The sequence below is a fragment of the Neovison vison genome, chromosome 13 (genome assembly GCF_020171115.1).
Source record: "Neovison vison isolate M4711 chromosome 13, ASM_NN_V1, whole genome shotgun sequence".
Lineage (NCBI taxonomy): Eukaryota > Metazoa > Chordata > Mammalia > Carnivora > Mustelidae > Neogale > Neogale vison.
In genome coordinates, this window is record NC_058103.1 from 43,620,720 (window position 1) to 43,646,589 (window position 25,870).

Genomic DNA, 25,870 nt, shown 5'->3' on the forward strand with positions numbered 1-25,870 from the left:
GTGCCCCTGCAGGAGTGCGCTGTGTTAAGCACCCTTAGTGAGGAGACAGAGGGAAGCTGGGTGGGCCTTTTCCCTTCATCGATACTAACAGGAAGATGGGCAGACAGGGGAGGAAACATCAGCATGCGGGGACATTAGTTTCTAACCAAAGACAGACCTTTACTTGAGAGGACAAGGGCTGGAAGCCCCCTTTCCAAGCTATAAACAAAATATCAATGCTAGCCTACATGACCACCAACAGCAGCAAGAACAAAAAGCCTTCAGGAGTGCTTTGCCACAATTAAGGGGATTAAAGAGCTTTTCTCAAGGAACAAGGAGTAACTCAGTGCACTGGCTTCAAAACTAGAGAAATGAACTTGGAATTATTTTGGATTAAAAAAGCGGGTCTTTCTTGAACATAACTTTAAGATATTCAGGTAAATAAGAAGCCAGACAGAAGGATTCATGCAGTTATTCCCTGGAGATTGCATAGTTTCATTTTTTGGAAAATACACTAGGAATATAAACACAAGTGGGCAAAGCACATATGTAGCAATTTTCCCCAAAAAAAGGTTCATTTAAGTTGTAAACATTTAAAAAAAAAAACAAACATTTAACCTTACTGGTGACCTCATTAAACGAGTAAGATTTTGTGTCACTGTGTTTAATGAGAATATGCAGTACGAAAAGGGTTTGGTTATAAAATAAACAGAAAAGGTGCAAAGCTACACGCACACACACACACACACACACACACACGACAGGCTTTATGAACAAAGGCGTTGGAGTTAGAAAGGCCTGGGTTTGAAGCAAAGCTTTGTTACATGATAGCCCAGGGACCCCAGACAAGTTTCTCCACCTGTACCCATGGTTCAAGTTCCTCATCTACAAAATGTAAGTGATGGTACCTGAGCATCTTGGTCAGAACTCAAATGCATGAGCTGCACTTTGCACAGGAGCTGCCTAGGGGCAAGCACTTAACCCAGGGCACTGAGACATCACCATCACGACCAATGCCCGGGCCCTCTGTGCACCTCTGTGCACCAAAGAAAGAACCCGCCATTAAGAAGCAACGGCCTAGCTGGAATGTCCTCATCCGTGCAGGAAGAAAAGAGAAAGCTCAGGTCCCAGTGATCCCTCTTTAAGGATGATTCTAAACTGTGGTTCTGACAGGAGATTGCCACTTTGAGTTAGAAGGAGCAGAGCGCCCCAAAGGTGAGGCAGAAGTTGAAATGGGAGCAATGGAAAAGCAAGGCAGGGAAACAGGACAGAAATCAGACCCCCTGCACCTCCTGCAAGAATGAAAACTTCTCTGCTCCGCTCTCCCGGCAACAGGATCAACACACCACCAGAGGGGCTGTTCCATGGGCAACACTGGTCCCACCTGTGCCCACACCTCTGCCACAGGCACAGCTCGGCCAGAGACAGCCAGGACCCCGGCGATTTGCTGGAAGGCTAGCACACTCAGCTTACTCAGGGACAGTGAAAGGGGGCCATGGGCTGCAGATCCTCTCCAGCCAGCAGACAATACACAAGGGATGCCATCTCTTGGAGTCAGGGAAAGTGAGGGTCCAGAGGACAGCAGGCTAAGTGGCTTAAGGTTCTTAGATCTGCTCTGATGGATGGGGCCCGACCCCCAAACATTCCTGGCTTCTGCACAAGTTTCCCGAACACACTAGGAAGTGAGTGAATGAGCACTTGATCCCACGACCACCATTTCTCACTGCTAGACCCAGTGTGAGCCACAGTCCCTTGGAGACAAGGAAGGGGAAATCATCTACAAGAGAAAATGCAGATCTGGCTGGAGATCTGATCCGTCCTGAGAATTACCTAAGGCAACTGCTCAGAAGCCTGCAGTGGTGCCTGGCCCTCTCTGTGGAATACCTCCCGGGAGGCCAAGGCTTCCCATGCTCGGAGGCATGAATCTTTACCAGGTCCGAGGCGCGCTTCCCGCAGTGTCTCTCGAGTGACACTGACCCCTCCAGCCCTCTAATTTCCAAACCCACCAGATGTCTCTCAGCTCCTCAGCTTCTAAATGTGTCTCACACACACCATTCTTCTACCCCTGTGACCCTCGGCTAATTCCTACTCACCCTCCTCATCTCAACCTAAATGAAATCCTTCCCTCCTAGCAGAACCAAGGTTTCCCCGCTTCAGCTCCATGAATTCAGGGACCACTCGGTTATTACCTGCTTATCCCCAGCACGAGTAGCTGCCGACTAGCTGACAGTTCTCCAACTTCCTCTCCTTCCCCAAGCCCTTGGGTCTCCAGCCAAACACCGAGGCCTTTACTACTCCTGCCCTATAAAAACCCCAGCTCACCCCATAAAATTCCGCTGAGGCCCGTTCCTCCAGGATATCTTTCCCAAGCTTTCAGGAATATACTTGCCTCTGACCTTCACCCTGGCAGAAAGAAACAAGCTTCAGAGCACTACAGACCTACCTTCAAATCAGGCCCTGCCACCAACGAGGTGAGTTACCTGAACCGGAGCCTTGCTTTCCAAATAATAAAATCCAATTCCTGGGACCGATCAAGCAGAACACCTAACAGAATCTGGCCTCCAGTTTACCTGAAGGAACAGCTGCCTCCACCCAGCTCTCCTCTGCACCGTGTATGGTCGGTTGCTAAGTTATTCACCTTGACCTCGGGTTGTCAGCCCCTGGAGGGCATCTCCTTATGTGGGTTCCTAACTGTGCAATCAGCAGCAGCATCAAAACAGCAACAACAACCATCAGCTCACCCCTCTGTCTGTAAGTGCTTAACTTCTAGTATGTAAACTGGCTCCCTTTTTGAATTAAGTATCTATTCACACAGAAGACACATGCGGTAAAATACACCTATCTCTGTATTTGGTAGCCCAAAAGTCTTTGTAAGGCACTGAGTTTTGTTTTGTTTTGTTTTGTTTTTTAAGATTTTATTTATTTATTTGACAGACAGAGATCACAAGTAGGCAGAGAGGCAGGCAGAGAGAGAGGAGAAAGCAGGCTCCCTGCTAAGCAGAGAGCCCGATGCGGGGCTCAATCCCAGGACCCTGAGATCATGACCTGAGCCGAAGGCAGCGGCTTAACCCACTGAGCCACCCAGGCGCCCAGGGCACTGAGTTTTAAAAAGCGACCAAATTACAGTAGTTCATATAAAACAGATCATGTAGAAGTCTAAATTTCTTTTACATTCAGTTTGTAAATTCTGATTGCAAAATTCTGACTTTTACCTGTTTCAGTCCCTCTGATTAAAAATGGCAAAGGTTAAAATCCCCTAAACAGAATTCAGGGATATTGAGGAAGTTACGTTCACTGTATTACAGGAATCTTTTTCTTTTTCCACCAACATGCTCCAACTGGAGGTGGTAACTGGTGGCTTCTGCGTGTGTGGTGGTGTGAGCCGTGCGGTTAGCTGACGCCACGGGCCCAGCCCCGACCATGCCACCCCAGGGCAATTTTGCGTCTCCCCTCCCCTCTTACCCAGCATATAACCTGTCTCCACAGCGTGAATGAGACACATAAGGTCCTTCAGGAACAGGGGTCTTCCTTCTCACCGCTGACAGCCACAGACACATGAGACTGATAGAAATGAGCTTTCCATCCTGTCATTTCACCACCCAGCTGCAGTGTGCACACGTTCTTCTGGCCCACCCATCGCCCTGTGCCTGCAAGATCCTGGTAGAGATGACCTCCCCTACTCAGATCTCTGTGGGCTCGACTGCTTCATGTCAGGTGGCCTTGAAAAGCCTGAAAATCTGTGTCATGCATTAGCTCCCTGAGTCAAAGCTACTTAAGTTCGAGCGTTCCAGAAGCATGGTTCTTGGCTAAGCTGGGCCATTCTTCACCTCCTGTGCTCTCAGCATATTTCAGGAGAGAATATTGATTACGGAGATTAACGAAGGCAGAGAGACTCGGAGATGATGTACACGTGATCGAGTTATTCCACAAATGCCTCTGTTAGCTAAGATTTTCAGACCATACGGTACTTAATGTCTGGAATAACTCATCTAAAAGGCTGAAATTGTGCTTATTAAAATAATCAATAACCCGAAGGAAACAAAAAACAACTCAACAAAAGCTCAGTGAATCATTCCAGATCAGTCTGTCAGGTCTGACAGCAGAACCCCATGCAGGGAACAGCAGTGTCTGAATTGTCCGTCGCCAAGTTAACAAACCACCTCAGTGTGGAGTGGCTAAAAACCACCACCCACGGTTCCCTCACCTGGGCAAAGCTGGGTGGAAATGGCTCATCTCTGTTCCATGTGGGGTGGACAGGGCAGCCTGATGGGCTGAAGGATTTACAAAAGCTTCACTCCCAGGTCCGTTGCCTCAGCCGGGGGTCTGGACTGGCTGGAGGCTGCCTTCTCAGGGGATATTACAGACTGAATTGGTATGTTGACGTCCTACCCTCCAGTGACTGTTTTTGGAGAGAGGGTCTTTAAAGAGGTAAGTAGGGTGAAATCAGGTCAAATGATTGGGCTCTGATCCAATATGCCTGGTGTCCTTAACAGAACAGAGAAAGGCCATCAGGGGTGGGCACCCAGAGACAAAGGCCATCTGAGGACACAGGGAGAGACAGCCATCTGCAAGCCAGGTGGGGAGGACTCAGGAGAAACCCAACCTGCCAACACCTTGATCTTGGATGTCCAGCCACCAGAACTGTGAGAAAATAAAGTTCTGTTGTTGAAGATGCCACATTTTGTGATGGCAGCTCTAGCAAACTAATACAGAGGACAAAGGTGGAAGCTACAACACCTTTTAAGGCAACATTCAAAAGTCACAAAGTGTCACTTCCCTCACATGGACTGCTCACAGCAAATCACAAAACCAGCCCAGATTTGAGGGGTGGGGATTCACCTCCTGATGGGAGGTCCAGCACGCACATCCCCCCCCCCCCACCTCTCACACACACACACACAAACACACACAGGGATCTACTATGGATCCTATTTGTAGACATCAGGGAAGGAACACAGGATTAAGTCAAAACCCTGACTTCCTCTTCCCTGATCACTACAAGACCATCCAGGAAAGTTGGGTCATGTGTGCCTCAACAACACAGCCATTCAGTACAATTCCCCCACTGGACAGTTTCAAGCACCAAACCAACAAATGTTTATTAAATGGAACAGCTCAGGTGTGTAAAAAACTATATTGAGAAGCATAAAATGCTGACAAATAGTATGGCTATATGTATAATAACTTTCCTGTATACCGTATACATAGCAGCCGAGCAAAAGTAGAGATTTCATTCTGAATTCTCTCCACGAGCATGTAATAACAAAAGCAGCCAAACCACAGTGAACTCTAATGTACCCTAATGCATACTGTAATGCATGAAGCTGTCTGTGTCATCTTCGGTGATCTGGCGTGAGGCACACTCCTCTGCGTCTATGGTCACCGTGCAGAAAGGGCCTTTCCGCAAGGTAACCAGCCAATCAATCAAGCACTCCAGAAATTCCCACTGTTCTCCCATCACAAGTTCTGACCGTCCACAGAGTGTTCTATGACCATGTGGCACGACGAAGCACAAGAATCCCAGGTAGGGATGGGAATGGAGGAGGTGCCTCTGGGGTTCCTCAGGGGCCCCCGGTAGCAGTACACAGCAGTTTCGCACCAACAGCCTCGAAGCCAGACACACAGTCGCCTGCTCTGGCCGGATTCTGCTAAGCCAGTACCAATTAGAACGGAAGTACCAAGCTTGCAGTAATGATTCCTATCCTCAAAAGAGAGCCTGCATGAGCACAAAAGCAGGGAACGCGCAGAGTTAAACGTTTTGAGAGTGAGAGGTATTATGTGGACGGCTGGAAATAAAACCTCAGTCAAGAATGACCTGCCACAGTCTTCAACCTGACACTGAAAATGGCCCGCTGCATATGTATTAGGTTTGTCATCCAAGAGGCTTGTATCGCGTGGTCTCTCCAGCCATCATTAACAGGCGCTAATGACCGCAGCCTTTCAATGCGACCAAGGCACACTGCAATGCAGCTCAGCTCGGAGCAGCTGGTGGGATCCGAGCAGATGGCCTGCTTCCCTTCAAGGCAGGGCTTTCTGCAGGTGACAAAATGATATTAGGTGACTGACAAAAAGAAAAACAAACAAAAGTGGAAACTGGCATATCTGATGTCGGAGTTTAGCAGTGCAGAGAGTCTTGAACTTGGACCCTGAAGGGGGGCGGGGGTGTGTGGACTGCTGACACAACCCACAGCTGTGCTACAGAATGGGAGAGCTGCTTCCAGATCCCAAACCATGCCAGGAGCCCCAGGGCTGCTTGGTGCCGAGTGGGGCATGGGAATGTGCCGCACAAATCCATCCCTGCCCCGTCCCTGGCGAGTGCCTACTGCACACCTGAAAAGGGGTGCCCAGCACTCCGAGGGAGGGCAAGACAAGGTCCCTGCCCTCCGGCAGCCAGCTGCAAGGGGAAACCAGACCACCTCGATGAACTCTAGTGGAACGCAGTCGCCACTCTGGGCACACGGTGAGAGCACAGTGGACTGGACCACATTCGTCTCTATGGATGTTAAATATAAGCCCCTATATTTCTTTACACTTCTGTTTTCCCTTTGGTTATTTGCTTACATACTGTGCCTCCTTCACTAGAATAATAATTGGAATGCTTTGGCTTTAAGAGTGGAACTCACTCAGTGGGGCTTAAAGCAAAAAAAAAGGAGGGGGGGGAATAAAAATTTAAAAAGTGGGCACTCTCAGAGGACACAAGATTATTTTCTCAGAAAAGCCTTTCCTGATTATTTAGCCTACCAGGGCCTCTCCCGCCTCATCCCTAGCTCCTTACCCTGTTAGTCCCCCACCCCTACCCACTCAGGTACTTTCTTCCCGTTTATCCTGCTTTCTTTTCTTCCTAGCACCTGTTTTACCCAGCTGTTTGCCCGCCTGTGTATACAGTGACCCACTCCCGCTAAAAGGTAATACCCCCCTGCCCTGGCGGGGTGTTGTCTGTCTCATGGGCTTCCCTGAGCAGCGCTGGTCCCCAGCCAGTACTTTTGATACTGCATGAATGGCCAGACACGCCGAGCTCCGGACAGAGGACAGGAACCAGAATCTGGAACTCAGTAGCTGCTCACTGGCTCACACTCTGTTCCCTCCTTGTCTGTTTCATGGAGGCTCTGACCTCTGCTATTCCCTCCACCTCCTTCTCCTCCTAGGTTGTAACCCCCTTCATAGAAGTGCTTTCTCCACTTCCCTTTCAGAGCTGAAAACCCTGCTATGGTGGCCCCCAAGATAAAGCCCAGAATCTTTCCAGTGATTTCTAAGTCCTTTATGACCTGCCCCCATCCTCACTCTCATGTTTTTAACTCAACTGCTCTTCCTAGCCATGCAGGGCTTTTCTCTCTGTTCCTCAGAGGAGCAGCCACACTGGCCTCTGGGTCTCGGAGCACAGTGTGGCCTCTGTCTAAGAGCACTCTGTCCCCCTCACCTCCTCCTGGCTGGCCTCTTTCCATCTGGGCATGGTGTTAGGTGACCCTTTGTTCAGTAGATTGCTTTCTGTCTCTCAGACTGGACTGTAGGCTCCAAAGTGGCAGGGACCGTCCCAGCCTTATTCTTCACTGCATCCCTTAGTGCCAAGCTCAGCATCCCACACTAGTAGATGCCCAAATATTTGTAGAATCCATCAATGTACTATATATTGGTAATGGCTATTCAGTAAGGAGCTCTGACAAGAATCAGATAGCAGTTCACGAGGGCAGGGAATATGATTGCCCTGTCTGAATTCCCTGTGCCTGGAAGAGTAGACACCCAATAAATATTTGTGGAATGAATACATTCCTGGCTTGCCTGCTCTAACTCCACCCCTTTCTCTCCCACTTGAGAAAACATATCAGAAAGCAAGTGGGTGAAAAATGACATTATTAAAGGGATGTCTCAGAATCATTTGAAAGATCAACACTTTATTCCTTGTCATAAATTACTGAACCCATAACTCAACACTGATCATTACTTATGAGGTGGTTTGAGACAATGACTGAGAAGGGCTGATTTAAACAAAGCTAAAAAAAAATATGAAGCACTTTCTGCTCTTATTTTATTTTCTAGAGGCTGGAGATAACAGTAAGTTCAGGAAGAACTAATAACTGAATCATTTATACCCTCACTTTGCTTTTTACAAAATAGGTTCTGCATACCCCAGGAGAAATTTTCACTTAAATCAAAACAATGTTCAAATTTCCTTTCCAGTTATTTTTCTCCTATACCAATGAGGTCCACGGAGTTGCTGCTGTCGCCATTCAAAAGCCAAAGAACAGCACCACCTAACTTACTTCTGGAACACTATGCTGCTGATCCCTACAGATACAGAATCATTGCCCCAAAGTAACAATACTGGTCTCCTCCAAGTACAGTAATGGGATGTTTTGGGGTTTTCAGTGTTTTGTGTGTCTGTTTCATCTCTTGGACAAAATGTGTTTGGTAAAGTTGCTGGGACCTGCATCAACACGGTTTTATTTTTGTTTATATAAAGCATCCCCAAATACGGATTCCATGATGAAATAAAACCAAAAAATGGAAAGTCCTAATGAAGATGTCAGTCTTGATGTGTTAAAGAGGGAAACCAGTAAATCTGAGAAAGTCAGACAAGAAACCACACAGACAGCCACATACTCCAAACAAGGCTAAAGTTAGTAAAGGAAAATATAGCAACCCAAAGCTAGTAACATCATGACCATTAATAGCCTACAGAATGAGACACTCCATCCACACAAACAGATCTGAGCTCTTCAGATCACCCCACATGCTGAGTGACAGTAAAGATTTTGTTTCCTATATGGAAAAAAAAAAGGTCTTAAAGGATGCCAGTGTTTGAAGTCTTCAGACCCAAATTAGAGAGGAGGATGAGAAAAGGAGGGGTGCAAAGGCAAGGTGCCAAGGTTAAAATGAAAACAGCATAGAGAAATCGGGAGCCGCTTGTTTTAAAAAATAAAGACCACAAACTCTTCAAGGAACTGCCTTCTTTGTATTACCTGATAGCTGCTGCACCATCCAAAGGAAAAAAAAAACGGCAAGTTCCCCCACCCCACCCCATCCCTGACTTTTTAGCCTTTCGAAGACCTTAATCAGTTTCCACTAAAATACTTCATTTTCAGTCATATTCATAACCATTCTTTTGTAGAGGTTTTTAGCCCATTTTTGTGCCAAGGATCCCTTTGGCAGTCTGGTAAAGACTACTGAGCCCTTCTCAGAAGAATGGTTTAAATGCATAAAATAAAATATAAAGGATTACAAGAGAAAATAATTACGCTTAGTTATCAAGACAGTTTTAAGTGATGATACAATCATATAAGCAGCTCTGTATTAATGCAGTGAGGAGCAAATCAAGCAGCACTTCTCTCTGCTGCCCAGTATCCTAATTGAGTGAAACTGTAAATTTCAATCTGACTGTAGTGAAAACAGAGATGCATTTTCCTCCCCAATCCCAAATTCAGGGATTTTGTGAATTCTATCTGAAAACCCCAAAAACCTTTGTTGGGAGAGCCAATAAAAATACATTTGGTGAAGCATCAAATTAAAATTAAAGTCTTGCAAAATGTATTACCCATTCCACTGTGAGGTGAGGGGAACTAAGAGTAAGCAATATTTTCCCCCCAAAACCATGATGGGCCATTAGTCAGCACAAGAGCTGCATGCTTCAAACTGAATCCAGCAAGGGATTCAGGTGCTCGCTTGGGCAGCACATATACTAAAACAGAAAGGGATTCAGCTCCCCTCGTGCAAGTTACAAAAAAAACTTGAAGCTTTGAGGAACTCACAGCCCTGCTGGAATCTGCCCTGCAGTGGGAAAACAGTGACCAGGGCAGCGCCGTGATCCAGCTCAGCTATGAACTTAAACAAATCTCCTTCCCGCCGGGAACCTCAGTTGCTTCTTCTTCAGTAAAATAAAAGGGCTAAATGTATACCAGCACCTCTTAGGCCCCTTCTAGTTCCAAAGCCCTACCCAGATTATCTCTTCCTTATGCTGTCTTTTCCAGCCTATTGAGCTTAACTGCGAAACATTATTGCTTTTTCTTAGGTTTGGAACAGGAAGTTTTACCAAATTTGAATGTCTTCACATATAACCGAATGAGACAAATATGTGCGCACCATTACAACTTTTTTTTTACAAGCCTGTTTTGCACATACCTACTTCAAAGGAAGTGATCGCATTGGTCTTTCCCTGTCACCATCCGTCACCTTAAGAGTATTCAAAACCAACACACTGAATGTTAACTGCATTTTCCACAGTTGAACCAAGGAACAGTATTAGAGGGTACAGACAAGGAAGGATCCTTAAAGATGGCCTAACCCAATCATATTTCCTTATGGCTGAAGAAGCAGAGACAGGGTAAGAGACTAAGCCAAAGTCAAAAAGCTAGCTGGCAAGAAAGCGGAGATTGAATCTGGGTCTCCCGACCATACCTTAATGCTTTCCCCACTACAGTGAACGGCCTCTCAAATCCAGACATGCTTCCCCAACCTCAACGTGCCAGCCAGCTTTACAATGAATAGCAAGAAAGACCTGACACTTAGACCAGTCATTTTCTCTACCCTGAATCATGCAATGGGCACAACAAAGGGTTGTGTCATGACACATTCATTGGTTGGAATCCAGAAATAATGAAATTCCACTAAACCAACGAGAAGGTGATGACTCTATTAACACCCTAACTACCTGTCAAGTCCCTTAATTTTGTGTAATACGTGAAAAGACACATATTTGCATGTGGATGTGGACATGATACATATATAGCTCTTCACACATACATTTATACACATATATGTGTATGTCTGTACATATACACATATGTGTATATAGTTCCTCAGTCTGCTCCCCAGGATTTCTAACATTTTAATATGTAATTAGAAGAGAGAAAAAAAGAAGAAATTTAGAAGAGAAGTGAAAGGTAGTTGTACCACTACAAAAAAAAAAAAGTAAAAGCTTTTATCAGTATCAATATTGTCATTTTTAGAGGTCAAGATTAATTTTATCAATAAAACCTACTAGAAATTCTCTTATCAATATTTATGTCTCAAATGATCAGATATGCAAAGTTGATATTGATTCTTTGAGGGTTATGATTGTTTGAAGGGGGCAGGGCACTGTCTCAAGTCCTGAGAGTAGGATACAAATAAATAGGGTCTCTTTGAAGTCTACCTATTACTCACTATTTCCCCAGCATTCTTCAGTGTGTGTTATTTCTAAAGAGTCAGAAATCTACCCTCAAAAAAGACTAGAATTCTTCTCAAGTATTCAATAACCTGACAAGTATCTTCTGAGCAGTCTGAGGTCAACTCACATTTCAGTTTCTCTGAGAAACCTGCCTTGACCTCCCAGTTCAAGAAAGCAATACCTACCCAGCGCATTCTGCAAGTTAACCACCTTCGGTGGTGAGCCTGGCAACACCTGAGACTGCCATGTATTATTCATTTGTTTACATGTTTCTTTCTGCTGATGCCCACCCCTCCACGCTAAACTGAGCTCTTTCCTCAGTGCAGGATCCTGAATACCTAAGCAGGGCAGGCACGTATCAGGTCTGGCCCCAAATGGTAAATTGCCAACTATGTCATACTTAGTGTCTCCCAGAAAACCATCAGTTGAGGACACAGCACATGCGATGGGCAACACATTGACACAGCCTACTTTGGAATAAACCTATGATACCAGGACAATCCTGGGTCTAAATCCTTTCCACGGCTCTGGAACGCCCTGCACTTGCAGCTATAAACACAAAACCTCTCCAAGGCCCACTTGAACACTGTTTTTCTGAAACATCTCCACAATGATTTCCTCAAAAGGACATAATGAAATAAAGTTCTGGAGTACGTTAATCTTTCGCGTCGGGTTCACAAAGTATATTAAACACACTTGAAAGCCAGACACACAAACAAAACCAAACTCCACAAAATTAGGTTGGGCTGAGGTTACATAAGACAAGCCAACCTTGGGCTTTCCCCCTGTCATTCCCCTCTCCTTCCTCTGAACCCTGACATCTGTCTCTTCAGCGCAATTAAGATGCAGGTGGGAAAAACCGCTTATCTGCAAACTTCAAAATAGGTAATGAGATTTCCAATAATCCTCCACTTAATACTCCAGCAACAACGTGAGGAGAACTAGACAACTTCCAGCTGTACTGTGTCTGGAAGCTTCCCTTAAAAACCCTTCTCTTCAAAATTATTTTTAAGTCGGCACTTACTTCAACGTATTCAGTTATCAAAACACGTTTTTCAGAGTTCGCCGAGATCCTCCTTACCCGTGGCTCCTCATATACCGGCTAAGCCTACCTATCAGCACCAAAGACCGTCTGAATACAGGTCTTTCAACAGAGAAGGACAAAAGCGCGGGTTCCCAAGAGTGACACATCCAAAGGAGAAAATAATCCTTTCTTCTCCAAATGCTAAATCCAAGTTGCTCCCACTCCCGAGTTTCCTGCATTTCCCTCCTCCCCATTCCGCTCTCCTTTCACTGCCCACTTTATCCTACTTTAATCCCGCGAAGCCTCTCTCCCGGCTTATTAAGGGTAAACAATAGAAATGTCACAAAGAAACTCAGGAAGTAGATGAAGTCTCTAATTGCTGCCGTTTAACGATTGTAGATAATTACTATCTTCAAAATGTGGTTTTCACAAGCGGAGAGGGAGCCGAGGCTGGCGGGCTCCCCGGCGCCGGGAGAACAGCAGCGAGGCCGCGGCCCGGGACGGTGGGGCTGCGGCCCCGCACCCCGGAGCCCCGGCAGGCGCTGCCTTGTCCCTGCCCCCTCCAGGACTCTCCCGCGTGGGAGAGCCGAGGGCCGGCCCGCCCGCCCGGGTCACAGACAGTTCACTGCCCCCGGGCTGCAGCTACCCGCGGCGGTCACCATAACAATATGCAAAGAGCTGCCCGCGGACGCCCACCGCGCTGATCCCGCCGCCCGGGGCGGCCGAGCCCGCAGCTCCGCGCTCGGAGTTCCGGGACCCGGGATTACAGGCCACCCGGCAGAGGGTCCCCGGGGACCGGGCCCCACCGACCTTTCAGCTTCGTCAACTGGGGGGGGTGGTCTCCCCACACACCGTGAGGTGCCTACGACGGCGGCGCCTCGGCCCCGGCCCCTGCCCCTACGCGCCCTCCCTGACCCAGGGCGCGCGGGGAAGTCGAGCAAGGTTCCCCCCCTCCCTCCCCCCCGGTAAGGACGAGGACTCTGTCCCCGAGAGCAGCGCCCCGCGGGACGCGGGATCGCCACGGTCCCTGCCTCCCCGGGGCCGACCCCACTCCGCCACTTCCTCGGCCGCCGTCCTCCGCGGGGAAAGCGCATCTCGGCGGTCTTTGCAGCACCCCGCGCGCGCGGATGGGGAGCACCGCTCCCCGGGCGCTTGCCGCCCCGGCCCAAGAGCCGCCCCCGCCGCCCCAAGAGCCCCGGCGTTCCCCAGGGAGCGCCCGAGCCACCCCGCTGGCCCCGCTCGGGGATGCCGGCGCCCCGCGGCCGCCCAGTCCGGAGCACTCGGCGGCCACCGTTTAAGCCCCCGCGGAGATCTCAGGACTCACCCCAGTACCACCAGCTCCCCGTATTTCACCGGCTCCTTATTGGGGGCGCAGTGCTCCTCCTGGCCAGGGGAAAACATGGAGCCCCGATCGGCCGCCGCCGCCGCCTCCTCCGCCGCGATCCCCGCCGAGTCCGCGCCTCCGCTACAATCCCATCCTGAGAACGGGGTGAGCGCGCCGGGGAAGGGCACGGCGGCGAAGGGGGCGCGGGGCGGCCAGTCCCGCGGCTGCTCCGTCGTGGCTGTGCGGCTGCCCCGCCGCGCTCCCGGGAGCTCCGCACGCCGCTGCCGCTCCGAGCCGGACTCGGCAACAAATGGGACTGGGCAGTAGGGGGACCTGCCCGCGCCGAGCGCTGCCGCTGCCGCCGCCGCCGCCGCCGCCGCCGGAGCCCGGCGGAGGGAAGGAGGGAGGGAGGGAGAAAGCGCGCGCGGGAGGGGCGGGGGCAGCGAGCGGGGGAGGGGCGGGGGCAGGACCACGGAGCCGCCCCTCTCGCGCGCGGGCAGGTGGGAGCCGCCCGGCCAGCAGCCCGAAGCCCCGCAGCCCCCGACCCGCCCGGCGCCCCCTCCCCCTGGCGCGTGGGGCGGCCCGCGCCCCCCTCCCCGCCCCCCTCGGGCCCCGCGGTGGAACAGCCCCCGTGTTATGTAAACATAGAGTAAAAGGGAAAGGAAGTTCTTAAAGGAACAGTTCTATTTTTTTCCCCCTCTCGCTTCCTTCCCCAAACTTAAAACACGGGGTTCTCAGCCCTTGCAGTCCAGTTCTCCAGCAGCTGAAGGCTGCGCTGGATCCCGGAAACGCAATAGTCAAGGTTCCCGAGCTTAGCCTAGCAGTCCCGGGTTCCGTTAGATGTAAAAAAAGAACTTCCTCTCCGGTTAGAGAGCATTTGCTCTCCCCGTGTTACAGTATAGCGGCAAACATCTGGAGGTGCTGCGCTCGTGCACCTGGGTAACTCTTCTTCCAAAACCAAGTCTTTCAAAGCTTGACGACATTTAGAATTTGCAGGGGTTTGCTAACTGGTGCTGAATTAGAGGAGTTTTGATTTTTGAAGGCATTTGGGGCACCCCACCACTGCATAGGATGTAGTTAACCCGGTTTGTGGTCAGCAAGGTTCTACATGGCTTAAAAAAAAAAAGTTGTTGTTGTTGTTGTTGTTTTGATCCATACTCCACCCATTTTTCCCGTACCGTCTCTCACTTCCCTAAGAAATTTAATAGGAAATTACCTGGGCGAACTTTTTATTGAGTATCATTGTTCCTTTATTACCATAATGTAGTCAACCCACTGTGTTTGCTTACAATGCTCTTCTAAATAGTTACTACTATGGCTTTAAAATGGTTTAGAGGGACGCCTGGGTGGCTCAGTTGGTTAAGCAGCTGCCTTCGGCTCAGGTCATGATCCCAGCATCTTGGGATCGAGTCCCACATCGGGCTCCTTGCTCAGCGGGGAGCCTGCTTCTCCCTCTGCCTCTGCCTGTCATTCTGTCTGCCTGTGCTCGCTCTCTCTCCCTCTCTCTCTTGACAAATAAATAAAATCTTTTAAAAAAAAATAAATAAATAAAATGGTTTAGAGGGGGCACCTGGGTGGCTCAGTGGGTTAAAGCCTTTGGCTCAGGTCATGATCCCAGGGTCCTGGGATGGAGCCCCCCCCCCCCAAAAATCGGGCTCTCTGCTCAGCGGGGAGCCTGCTTTCCCTCTCTTTCTCTGTCTGCCTCTCTGCCTACTTGTGATCTCTGTCTGTCAAATAAATTTAAAAATTTATTTAAAAAATAAATAAAATAAAATGGTTTAGAGTATAATAGATTTACTGACTGCTGTTTTTCATCATGCAGGGTTTTATTGTTTTACCATTTATTAAGCACTAATAACCTACTAGGAACTCCATATTATTGCCAGTCACTGCCTCCCAAGACTGTTAAATATTTAGAGAATAATATTTAGAGAAATAAATACTGCAAAAGTTACCCTGCATAAACAATGACAGATTAGCCATGACCCTAAGGAAAGGGCTAGAAAAGAAATGACTACATCTGTAACCTTCCATCCTGCTGTTCAACACCCTTTGCCTGACATTCCCTGACAGGTTATTACTATGGTGAAATGATGCTTCAGAAAGTTTTACTTTGGTTATGAACTGATCTTTTTTAAATTGAGGCTTTAGAAATGAATTGTTCCAAAGTAACTAGAGCCACACTATTGGTAAGCCAAACACACACACACACACACACACACACACACACACAATCTAAACCATGAATTGTTTCAGCTAACTATAAGAAATTATATACTTCAACTGAATACAGATTCTCTACATATTTTATATATTCTCTGTATTTTTTAATATATATATTCTGTTGTAATTTTAACCCACAGGTCTTCACTAACCGGTTGAATGTTCTCTCATCACCAGGGTTTTAATGTGAATTTCCGTCTGAATTTTCTGTTTGATTAATGCTACCTTCATCTATGTATTCTATGCTTCTACTTACCAGATAGATGTGTGACTAGCAAAGATCTATCCGAATCATGCCACGGTTACACAGTCCCCTGTTATTACAGTACTTGGCTCTGTCATTCGAACTTCTCCAGGCTTGTTCTGTTGCTACTACAGCTCTCTAGGCTACAATTACCTCCTCCCTCCTTCTCTCTTGGCGTGCTGTGCTTTTGTGCATTGCATTACACTATTCTGGCTCCATTTCCTCCTTGCTGTGCTCTGCATCTGCTCTTAGGAAGATAGAAACAAATATTTATTAACCTCCTACTAAGTATTCCAAACCCTAGGCTGAGAGGTTCCCATGGGATGTCCCAGTCTTTGCAGGTTCTCCATTCTTGCTGTCTGCCCATGGCGCCCCTGACTTTCAGAGGCGCAGTGCTCTCTTTCTGTTCTCCCAGCATGTGTTTGAGCATGTTTATGGTTCTGAATCAGGTCTGTCTTTATTAGAATTATTTAGGAAGCGTTGCTTTGAATGGGGGGGGGATCGTATTTTGGCGGGGGGGAGGTTGTTTTGTTTTTCTTATTGTTGTTGTTTTGTTTTTATCACTGGAGACTTTTACTTTAGGCAGCTCAGGGCTGCCACACCAATTTTGTAAATCATTCTGAGACCTGAAAGCCTCAGGAATGTACGCAGGGACCAGGAGTGAAAATCCAAATGAGCACAAGGACTGAATGAGGACTGTGGCAAACTGGTGAGCCATGCCATCCAACATGAGCATCTCGGCTCCAGCAAACGGCTGCCATGGGACAGTAACAGCTCACTATTGCTAACTTTAACTTTTTTAAAAGCCCAAATCCTGAATTTTATGCCAAATCTCCCAATTTGGAACTGTCAAACAATTCATTCAGGTTTGTTTGTCTTTTTGTAAACAGAGCATAGGCCCACTGAAACTGTATCTACTTTATACTTTGGGCTTAAGCTCCCCAAATTTGTATTCTCTGATTTCAAGGAAATGTACAGGAGTATAAGTAAAAGAACATTTTTTAAAGTGGTATTAAATGGCAGGGCTGGGAGAGGAGCAGAGTGATGGGGCATAAATGTAACTTTTTCAGAGAGTCAGTGACTTGTGTCCCTTTAGAAGGCAATTTGCACCTTTCTCTGTCCATCCCTTATAAGTTTTCTGCTCACAACTTACGCCAATTAGAATATTACCCCTACCGTCCCTAGCTAATATTAGGAATCTGATTGTAGCATGAATTTATCTCTTCTTGAATGTAATTGTTTTAGTTAGTAGCTCCAGGCTGGTGGGACAATCTGGCTGTGCCATCTGCCAACCCATGGTGGGTTGGACTGACCTAGCTGCCAAGGCAGACCCGCCCATTTCCCTCTCTGCTTACCATTCCATTTGCATCTCTCCTAAACCACTCTCCTGGAGAGGATGACCCACCCACAGAACCCCAGAGGGAGCTGATGCTATTTCTTGGGCTACCAAAGGCCATATGTTTACTAATGCAAATAAATAATGTAAGGCTTTCTCTAGATTTCTCCCCCTGTTATATCTACCTCTTTTAAGCTAGAATGAAAACATCCAGTGACGAAGTTTGCTTGTCTTAACCATACCTTAAATAAAGCCAATCAAATACCTTCTGGTATTTCTAGAATGAAGAATCTAATTTTTGGTCATTCTACATTCTACCTTACTTGTTTATGTTTGCAAAGACTTAAAGAGTAAGATGATACTCTAAAAAACATGTTTGGAAAAATTGGTCTTTTTCTTCTCATGAAACCTTAGTTCACATTCCATTTTAAAATTATACATAAAAATATATATTAAAATACAGGGCGCCTGGGTGGCTCAGTGGGTTAAGCCGCTGCCTTCGGCTCAGGTCATGATCTCAGGGTCCTGGGATCGAGGCCCGCATCGGGCTCTCTGCTCAGCAGGGAGCCTGCTTCCTCCTCCTTCTCTCTCTACCTGCCTCTCTGCCTACTTGTAATCTCTCTCTGTCAAATAAATAAATAAAATCTTTAAAAAAAAATTTAAAAAAATATATATATTAAAATACATATAAAATATATATTTAATAGAAAGTATTTATATAATAAATTAAATACATAACACTGTGTGTTAAATATATCTTCAAATCTTATTTTAAGTCATCCATAGTCTTCTTATCCAGAAATACCCCTATATAACATTTTTTATCGATTTCCATCACTTTTTTTATTTTTCATTTTTTGACATAGTCGTGATAATATAATGTGTAACCACCCTTTATGCAGTTTGCTTTCCTCCCTTTCATTATATTAATAATTTATAATATTGATGCTATTGTATATTATATAATTATATTAATATTAATACATTAATACTATATTGTGAGTAGTTTTCCCTTGTCGATAAACTTCATAAACATTTTTATTATTTCATCCCATGTGTCAACATCTATTAACCATTCCTCTCTCATGGAACATTGGGAAGGTTTCTACTTTTGGGTCTTAATAAATAATAAACATATTTACATTTGTTATTACTGCATGAGAAGAGAATCCTACAAGTAAAATTATTACATCAAAGAGTGTAAACACTTTTAAGACCCTTTGATGAATATTTCCAAAGTGTTTTTCAAAATGGTTATGCCTGCCAATTTACACTGTAACTAGCAATAAATGAGAGAGCCTGCCTCAGGGAACCCCTGCTAATGTGACAGGTGATATTTTTTTATTTGCATTTCTTTGATTGTTATTGTGAGGTGCATTCACTTTTTTTTTTTTTTTTTTTTAATTGTGGTAAAAACTGCGTAACACAAGAGCTGCCCTGGACAATTTAGAGTACTGTAGAGTATTGTTAACTCTAAACACAGCTTGTCCAGTAGATCTGCATGAACTTTTTCATCTTGTGCTATTGAAACTTCACGCTCATTGAAGAGCAAATCCTCATCCTCCCTCCTCACAGCCCCTGGTGATGACCATTGCACTTTTTCCTTCCGTGAGTCTGATGATTTTAGATACGTCAAAGAAGTGGGATCATGCATTGTTTCTCTTTATGTGACTGGCTTATTTTTTAGCAAGTCTTCCAGGTTTACCAATGACATAGCATTTAACCGGATTTCCTTCTTTTTAGGGATGAATACTATTCATTGTGTGTCTGTGCTAAATTTTTAAAATTTTAATTACTTATTTATTTGAGAGAGAGAGAGAGAGAGAGAGAGAGAGAAGGAGCCAAAGAAGGGGTGTGAGGGGAAGGGGCAGAGGCAGAGGGAGAAGCAGGCTCCCTGCTGAGCAGGGAGCCCCCTGAGGAGCTCCATCCCAGGACCCTGCGATGGATCAATGGATCGTGACCTGAGCCAAAGGCAGACGCTTACCTGACTAAGCCACCCAGGTATCCCAGTGCTACATTTTTTTAATGGATTCATCTCTGGGTGGACATTCAGGTTGTCTTCACTACTTGGCTATTGTAAATAATGCTGCAGTGACAAGGGAAGTGCAACTCGCTTCAAGACCCTGATTTCCATTATTTTGAGTCAATACCTGGAAGTCGGACTGCTGGATCATATGGTAGTTCTATTTTTAGGTTTTTGAGGAAACTAAATTTATTTTCCATAATGGCAGCACCAATTTCTATTCATGTTAGCAGAGCACAACTGTTCCCATCTCTCTCTATTCTCCTCAACATTTGCTATTTTCTGGGGGTTTTTGGATAATGAACATCCTAACAGGTGTGAGATATCACATTGTGGTTTTGATGTGCATTTTCTTAGTAATTAGTGATGTTGAATATCTTTTCATATATCGATTGTATTTGTTTATCTTCTTTGGAGAAATGTCTATTCAGTTCCTTTGCCCACTTATAAATTGGGTTCTTTCTTTCTTTCTTTCCTTTCCTTTTTTTTTTTTTTTTTTGCCATTGAGTTAAAGGAGTTTGTATGTTTTTCACATATTAACTTCTTATTCGATACATGGTTTGCAAATATTTTCTCCCACTCTATAAGTTGCCTTTTCAGTGTTGATTATTTCCTTTGCTGTGCAACAGCTTTTTCATTTGATGTAGACCCATCTGTCTATTTTTGCTTTTGCTGCTTGTGCTTTTTGGTGTCAAATCCAAGAAATCATTGCCAAGACCAATATCATAAAACATTTCCCCTTTGTTTTCTTCTAGGATTTTTACAGTTGCAGGTCTCAAGCTCAAGTCTTTGATCCATTTTGAGTTGATTTTTTTGTATGGTGCAAGGTAGGAGTCCAATTTCATTCTTTTCCTTGTGGATATCTAGTTTTCCCAGCATTGTTGAATGAAAAGGCTATCCTTTCCCATTGTGTATTCTTAGCACCCTTGTTAAAGGCCAGTTGGCCATATTTGTGTAGGCTTGTTTTTAGACTCTGTTCCATTGGTCTATATGTCTATTTTTATGCCAGTATCATACTGCCTTGATTATTGTAGCTTTGTAATATGTTTTGAAATCACGAAGTTTGAGAACTGCAGCTTGTTCTTTTTAAGATTGTTTTGATTATTTGGGATTCTTTGTGATTCCATATGAATTTAAAAATATTTTTCTATTCTGCAAAAAATGCCATTGACATTTTGATAGATTGTTTTGTGTAATATGGACATTTTAACAATATTAAGTCTTCTAATCCATGAACAGGAGCTGTCTTTCCATTTATTTGTGTCTTCTCTCATTTCTTTCATTAATTTTTTCTAGTTCTTAGTGTAAAACTCTTGTCTCCTTGGTTATGTTTATTCCTAAGTATTTTATTCCTGCTAATGTTATTGTAAATGGCATTGTTTTCTTAGTGTCCTTTTCAGATAGTTCACTGTTGGTACATAGAAACACACCTAATTTTGGTATGTTGATTTTGTATCCTGCAACTTGACTGAATTCTTTTATTACTTCCAACAGTTTTTTTTTTTTTTTTGGTAGAATTTTTATGTATCTACATATAAAGTCATGTCACCTGTGAACAGAGATAATTTTACTTCTTTTCCAACTTGGACCTTTTATTTCTTTTTCTTGCCTAATTACTCTGGCTAGAACTTGCATTACTATATCAACTAGAAGTGGCAAGAGTGGGCATCCTTGTCTTGTTCCTGATCTTATAGAAGAACTTTTTGTTTTTCACCATAGAGTATAGAGTATGATGTTAACTGTAAGCATTTCAAATCTGATCTTACTTATGTTGAAGTAATTTCCTTTTATTCCTGGTTTTGAGGTATATATTTTTTTAATCAAGAAAGGGTATTGAATTTTGTCAAATGCTTTTTCTGAATCTGTTGAGAGCATCATGAGATTTTTATCCTTTGTTCTGCTAATATAGTGTGGAACTATTCTTGTATACCAGGAATAGATCTCACTTGGTTATGGTGTATGATCCTTTCAATGTGCTGTTGTGTTCAGCTTGATAGTATTTTCTTGGGGATTTTTTCATCTATATTCATCAGGGACATTGGCCTGTAGTTTTTCTGTAGTGTCTTTTCCTAGCTTTGGTATCAGGGTAATACTGGCCTCATAAAATGAGTTTGGAATTAGGATAATGATATTTCTTCTTGGTTCAATTTTTTTGGAAGAGTTTGAGAAAAATTGGTATTAATTCTTTAAATGTTTAGTGGAATTCACCAGTGAATTCATCTTCCTGGAATTTTCTTTGTTAGAAGTTCATTCTCCTTACTCTCTTTGTTCTGTTCAGATTTTATATTTCTTCACAATTCAATCTTGGTAAGTTACATGTTTCTACAAATTTGTCTGTTTCTTTTAGGTTATCTTATTTGTTGGTGCAGAATTATTGCTAGGACTCTCATAATCTTTTTTATTTCTGAAGAAGTGATAATAATGTCCCCCCTTTTATTTCTGATTTTATTTGAGTCTTTCTCTTTTTTTCTTAGGTAGTCTAGCTAAAACCTTGTCAATTTCATTGATTTTTTTTTAAAAACAACTCTCAGTTTTGTTGTCTTTTTCTATTTTCTATTTTGTTTTTTTCTGCTCTAATCTTTCTTGCCTTCCTCTGACTAACTTTGGGCTTTGATTGTTCTTTGTTTTCTAATTTCTGGAGGTGTAGAATCAGGTTGTTTATTTCAGATTCTGTGTCTTTTTTAATGTAAGCATTTATCATTATAAAGTTCCCTCTTAGTACTATTTTTGCTACATTCTGTAAGTATTGGTATGTGGCACTGTTATTTTCATTTGTCTCAATATATTTTGTAATTTCCCTTTTGATTTCTTTTTTGCCCCATTGACTGTTCAGGAATATAAATACAAATATTTGTGAATTTCCTAATTTCCCTTGCTATTGATTTCTAGTTTTATTCCCCCGTGGTCAGAAAAGATGTGAGTATGATTTTATTCTCCTTAAATTTGTTAAGATTTGTTTTGTTATTTAACATGTGAACTAAACTGGAGAATCTTCCATTTGTACTTGAGAAAAACATGCATTCTGCTGCTGTTGGGTGGAGGTCGTCACTTTTTAAACAGCCACGTGGTTGGGTCATATTTAGCTTGTGGTCAATAAAATTTTAGCTTTTTGTCAGGGGAACTGGTTTTAAACAGGATGCATCTCACCAGTTCCTGTAGAGCTGAATTACTGACTCCAAGCGAAATGTTGAATATTTATTCCTGTTACGTTTCCAATTCGCTAGGTTTAGACAATCCAATGGGTTTTTGCTTTCTCATTCTTTTAAAGAGGCTTTAATTACTGTAATAAGTAATACATGCAAGTAGTAAACAATCTAAATAATACAAAAGAGTGAAAAATGTTTTAATCCTATTTCATCCTGCCATCCTTCTCCCTAGTGGGAACCACTGTTATCAATTTCTTATGTCTCTTTCCAGCACTGTTCCTTGTATATATTTGTATAAGTGATACTTAAGAAAACACAGAGAAATGGAGGCACACAAAGCACACTCTTCTATACCTACCTCCTTTCACTTAACAAGGAGACCAGGAGAGGCCTTTTAAGGAGGCCTCTGAGCAGACACCTGAATGCTAAGGCAGTCACCTGTGCGAGAGCTTCAGGAGACCCAAGGGAACAATGAGATTCCATCTAGAAGGTACAAGTACAAATGCCCTAGGGTAGAAATGAGCTTGGCTTACATTAGGAGCAGAAAGAACTCCATGTTGTTTGAACTTATGGAATGAACAGAAAAGGATTATAAAATAATGTTGGGGATGCAGGTAGAAGCCAGGTCATGTAGGGTATCAGGATAATGATTGAACATTCGATCTGCTTCTCTTTGATACTGTAAATCACATTCGATCTGCTTCTCTTTGATACTGTAAATCACTGGAGACTTGGGTATGGTTGTTGACACAGTAGAAAACAAAATCAACTAACAATGTTACCTACATAGATATCATGAGACTATAAAATGAAAATCAAGGTACACATGTTAGAAGCTACTTTATAAATGATTTTTGAATAAAAGAATTTATTTTGCCATTCTTAGCCCAAGGCTAGAATAACTACAGACAATGAAGGGAACTTGTACCCATGAGATTGCTGTGGAAGAGAGACTTCCTGCTGTCAATCACCCCGGAGACAGGGACGCAAGGAAAGAGGTTGCACTGAGACAGAAGAAAAGCATCTGAAATAGTAGACAAAGGGCTAGGTTAGGGGACAGAGACCTCAGTACCACATCATGAATCCCTTTATTCCTATCTTGGTTATCCCATCTGTGAAAGAGGAATGATCCATTTCCTGCCTATATATGTATCTCTCAAGGTTTTTGAGAAAATCAGATGGGATGATGCCTGTGACAGTAACTTGTAGCTTGCAAAGTATGATAACATGTATAGTGTGGTCATTTTTGCCTGGGTGGCTCAGTGGGTTAAAGCCTCTGCCTTCCGCTCAGGTCATGGTCCCGGGGTCCTGGGATCGAGCCCCGCATCGGGCTCTCGGCTCAGCAGGGAGCCTGCTTCCTCCTCTCTCTCTCTCTCTGCCTGCCTCTCTGCCTACTTGTGATCTCTCTCTGTCAAATAAATAAATAAAATCTTAAAACAAAACAAAAAAAAGAATAGAACTACAGGAAGAATTTCGTGGAAGGGAGAAAGCAGAACTATTAAAGAAAAATGAATCAATAAATGTGTTAAAAGCTTCCTGTACTTGTTTTATGCAGTCCTGTAATAATAGGTCAATTTGATAAATATTTACTTAGGACCTATTATTCTAAGGCACCATGATCGAGCCAGCAAATGATCCAGCCACATGTAAGACAGCAGGGAACCGAGGCCCCAAGGGCTCACATTTGGAAGGTAAACTCCTAATCCCAAAACAAGGCACAGAGAGGGAGTATTCAGGACCCCGGTTGGCAGAGATTGCATAGTCGGTGGCTTTCCCACTAATTTTGAGATGTTCCACTTGTAGCAACTAGAGCCTTAGAATCTAAATAAGAAATGACTCCAGGGGCGCCTGGGTGGCTCAATGGGTTAAAGCCTCTGCCTCTGCCTTTGGCTCAGGTCATGATCCCAGGGTCCTGGGATCAAGCCCCGCATTGGGCTCTCTGCTCAGCAGGGAGCCTGCTTCCTCCTCTCTCTCTGCCTGCTTCTCTGCCTACTTGTGATCTCTGTCAAATAAATAAGTAAAATCTTTAAAAAAAAAAAAAAAAGAAAAAAAGAAATGACTCCAAATGAGAATGCTTTCTAAACTGTAAGGTGCTATAGAGTGACATGACTCAAAGGGAGCCTTAAAAGATACCAGAAAGCTAAATCTAAAATTTTGATCTACTGTTTCATCCACTTCCAACTTGCATATGAATGTCCATCTGACCTTGAATTCTACCAGACGCATCTGTTTTATTTTTTCATTTTCACAGTCCTTTAAATTCAGCCAATACAATTGCATATGGGAAGTGACTGGATGCATTTAGTTGCAGAGTCGACACATGAAGCAGAGTGACCTAATCTCCACTACCGCGTGCTGGTTCACGTGAAAAATCCAAGGGCACGCTGATACAGACAGCTCAGCACAGATAGGGCTGACCCCCACAGTTAACAGCTAAAGCAAGATAACGTGCCAGATAACAGGTAGAAGTTATAACTACTCCCCTAAGCTCAACAATAAGACAAAATGATATTTTTCATTCCTTTTGAAAGACCAAGGTTGCAACTTATATTCACAGGAAACGGGAAATTAAATAGTCTAAGACCCACAAAATCAAAAGTGTCAATTCACAAAATAACCACCTGCCTCATAAGTTGAAGTTCCTATTACCCTTTCTCTTTGCTCGGTCAGTGGTCAGTTAAACGAGGGGTCTTTCCCCCCCTCGTTGTACTCAGTCTTTATGCTGCGATTAGCTAAAGTCAACATGCCAGAAAGATCTGCAGTCGACAAAAACAAGCCATAAATACACAACAGGGGAGTAAAGAATCTTCACCAAACTAACTACATTTATTTCTTTTATGAATAATGAACATGTTATTACATGTTCAGCATTTTATTAACTGTGTCCTTGTCTATGTTCAGACCAACAGATGATGAAAGCAAGTTTAAAGAAAAAAAAACTTAAAAAATCAAATCCCTTGCCCTCCCCTCCTTCTCTAGGCATTTTAAAATTCATAATCTTTCTGGCATTTATCACAGACTCACCATATGTTTGCTACTATACATCATATTCAATAGAGAACTTTCTTACACTCCATAATCTTTTTATAATCAAATCATATGGATATTAAGTTGAAATGTCTATAGTTGAGCATATTTTTTTCATTCACAATTAGAGATTTTATTCAGCAACTTTTGAGGATAATATACCAGCTATCGATTAGTGCAAAACAAAATACCCCAAAACGTAGTGGCTTCAGACAAAACCCCAAAGTACCCTTGGTCCCATCAGCTAGGGTTAAATGGTGGGTCATGAGTTCTAACACAGCTGCTATGGGAACAAGTGAGAAGGTGGGATGTGAGCCGGGAAAACACCTCCAATTGTCTCCTACAACTATAATTCCGATGGAAAGAGAGCAGAAACATTTGAGTATAAACAAAATGCTAAAGTA

The 25,870-nt window shown here is 44.1% G+C and overlaps 1 protein-coding gene across 3 annotated transcripts in view; it reads right to left on the bottom strand.

Annotated features, from left to right (window-relative positions):
* Positions 1-25,870, bottom strand: part of PELI2 (pellino E3 ubiquitin protein ligase family member 2) — a 321,668-nt gene that overhangs the window by 161,948 nt on the left and 133,850 nt on the right. The window contains exon 1 of one of the 3 annotated variants that reach the window (XM_044231881.1): positions 13,468-13,786. The exons of 1 other annotated variant lie outside the window; for it this stretch is intronic. In XM_044231881.1, the coding sequence (XP_044087816.1) occupies positions 13,468-13,544 (77 nt within the window). In that variant the 5' untranslated portion in view covers positions 13,545-13,786. Of the gene's footprint in view, positions 1-2,168; positions 2,188-13,467; positions 13,787-25,870 lie in introns of those variants that run through there. One more of the 3 variants, XM_044231883.1, reaches the window with a different exon arrangement.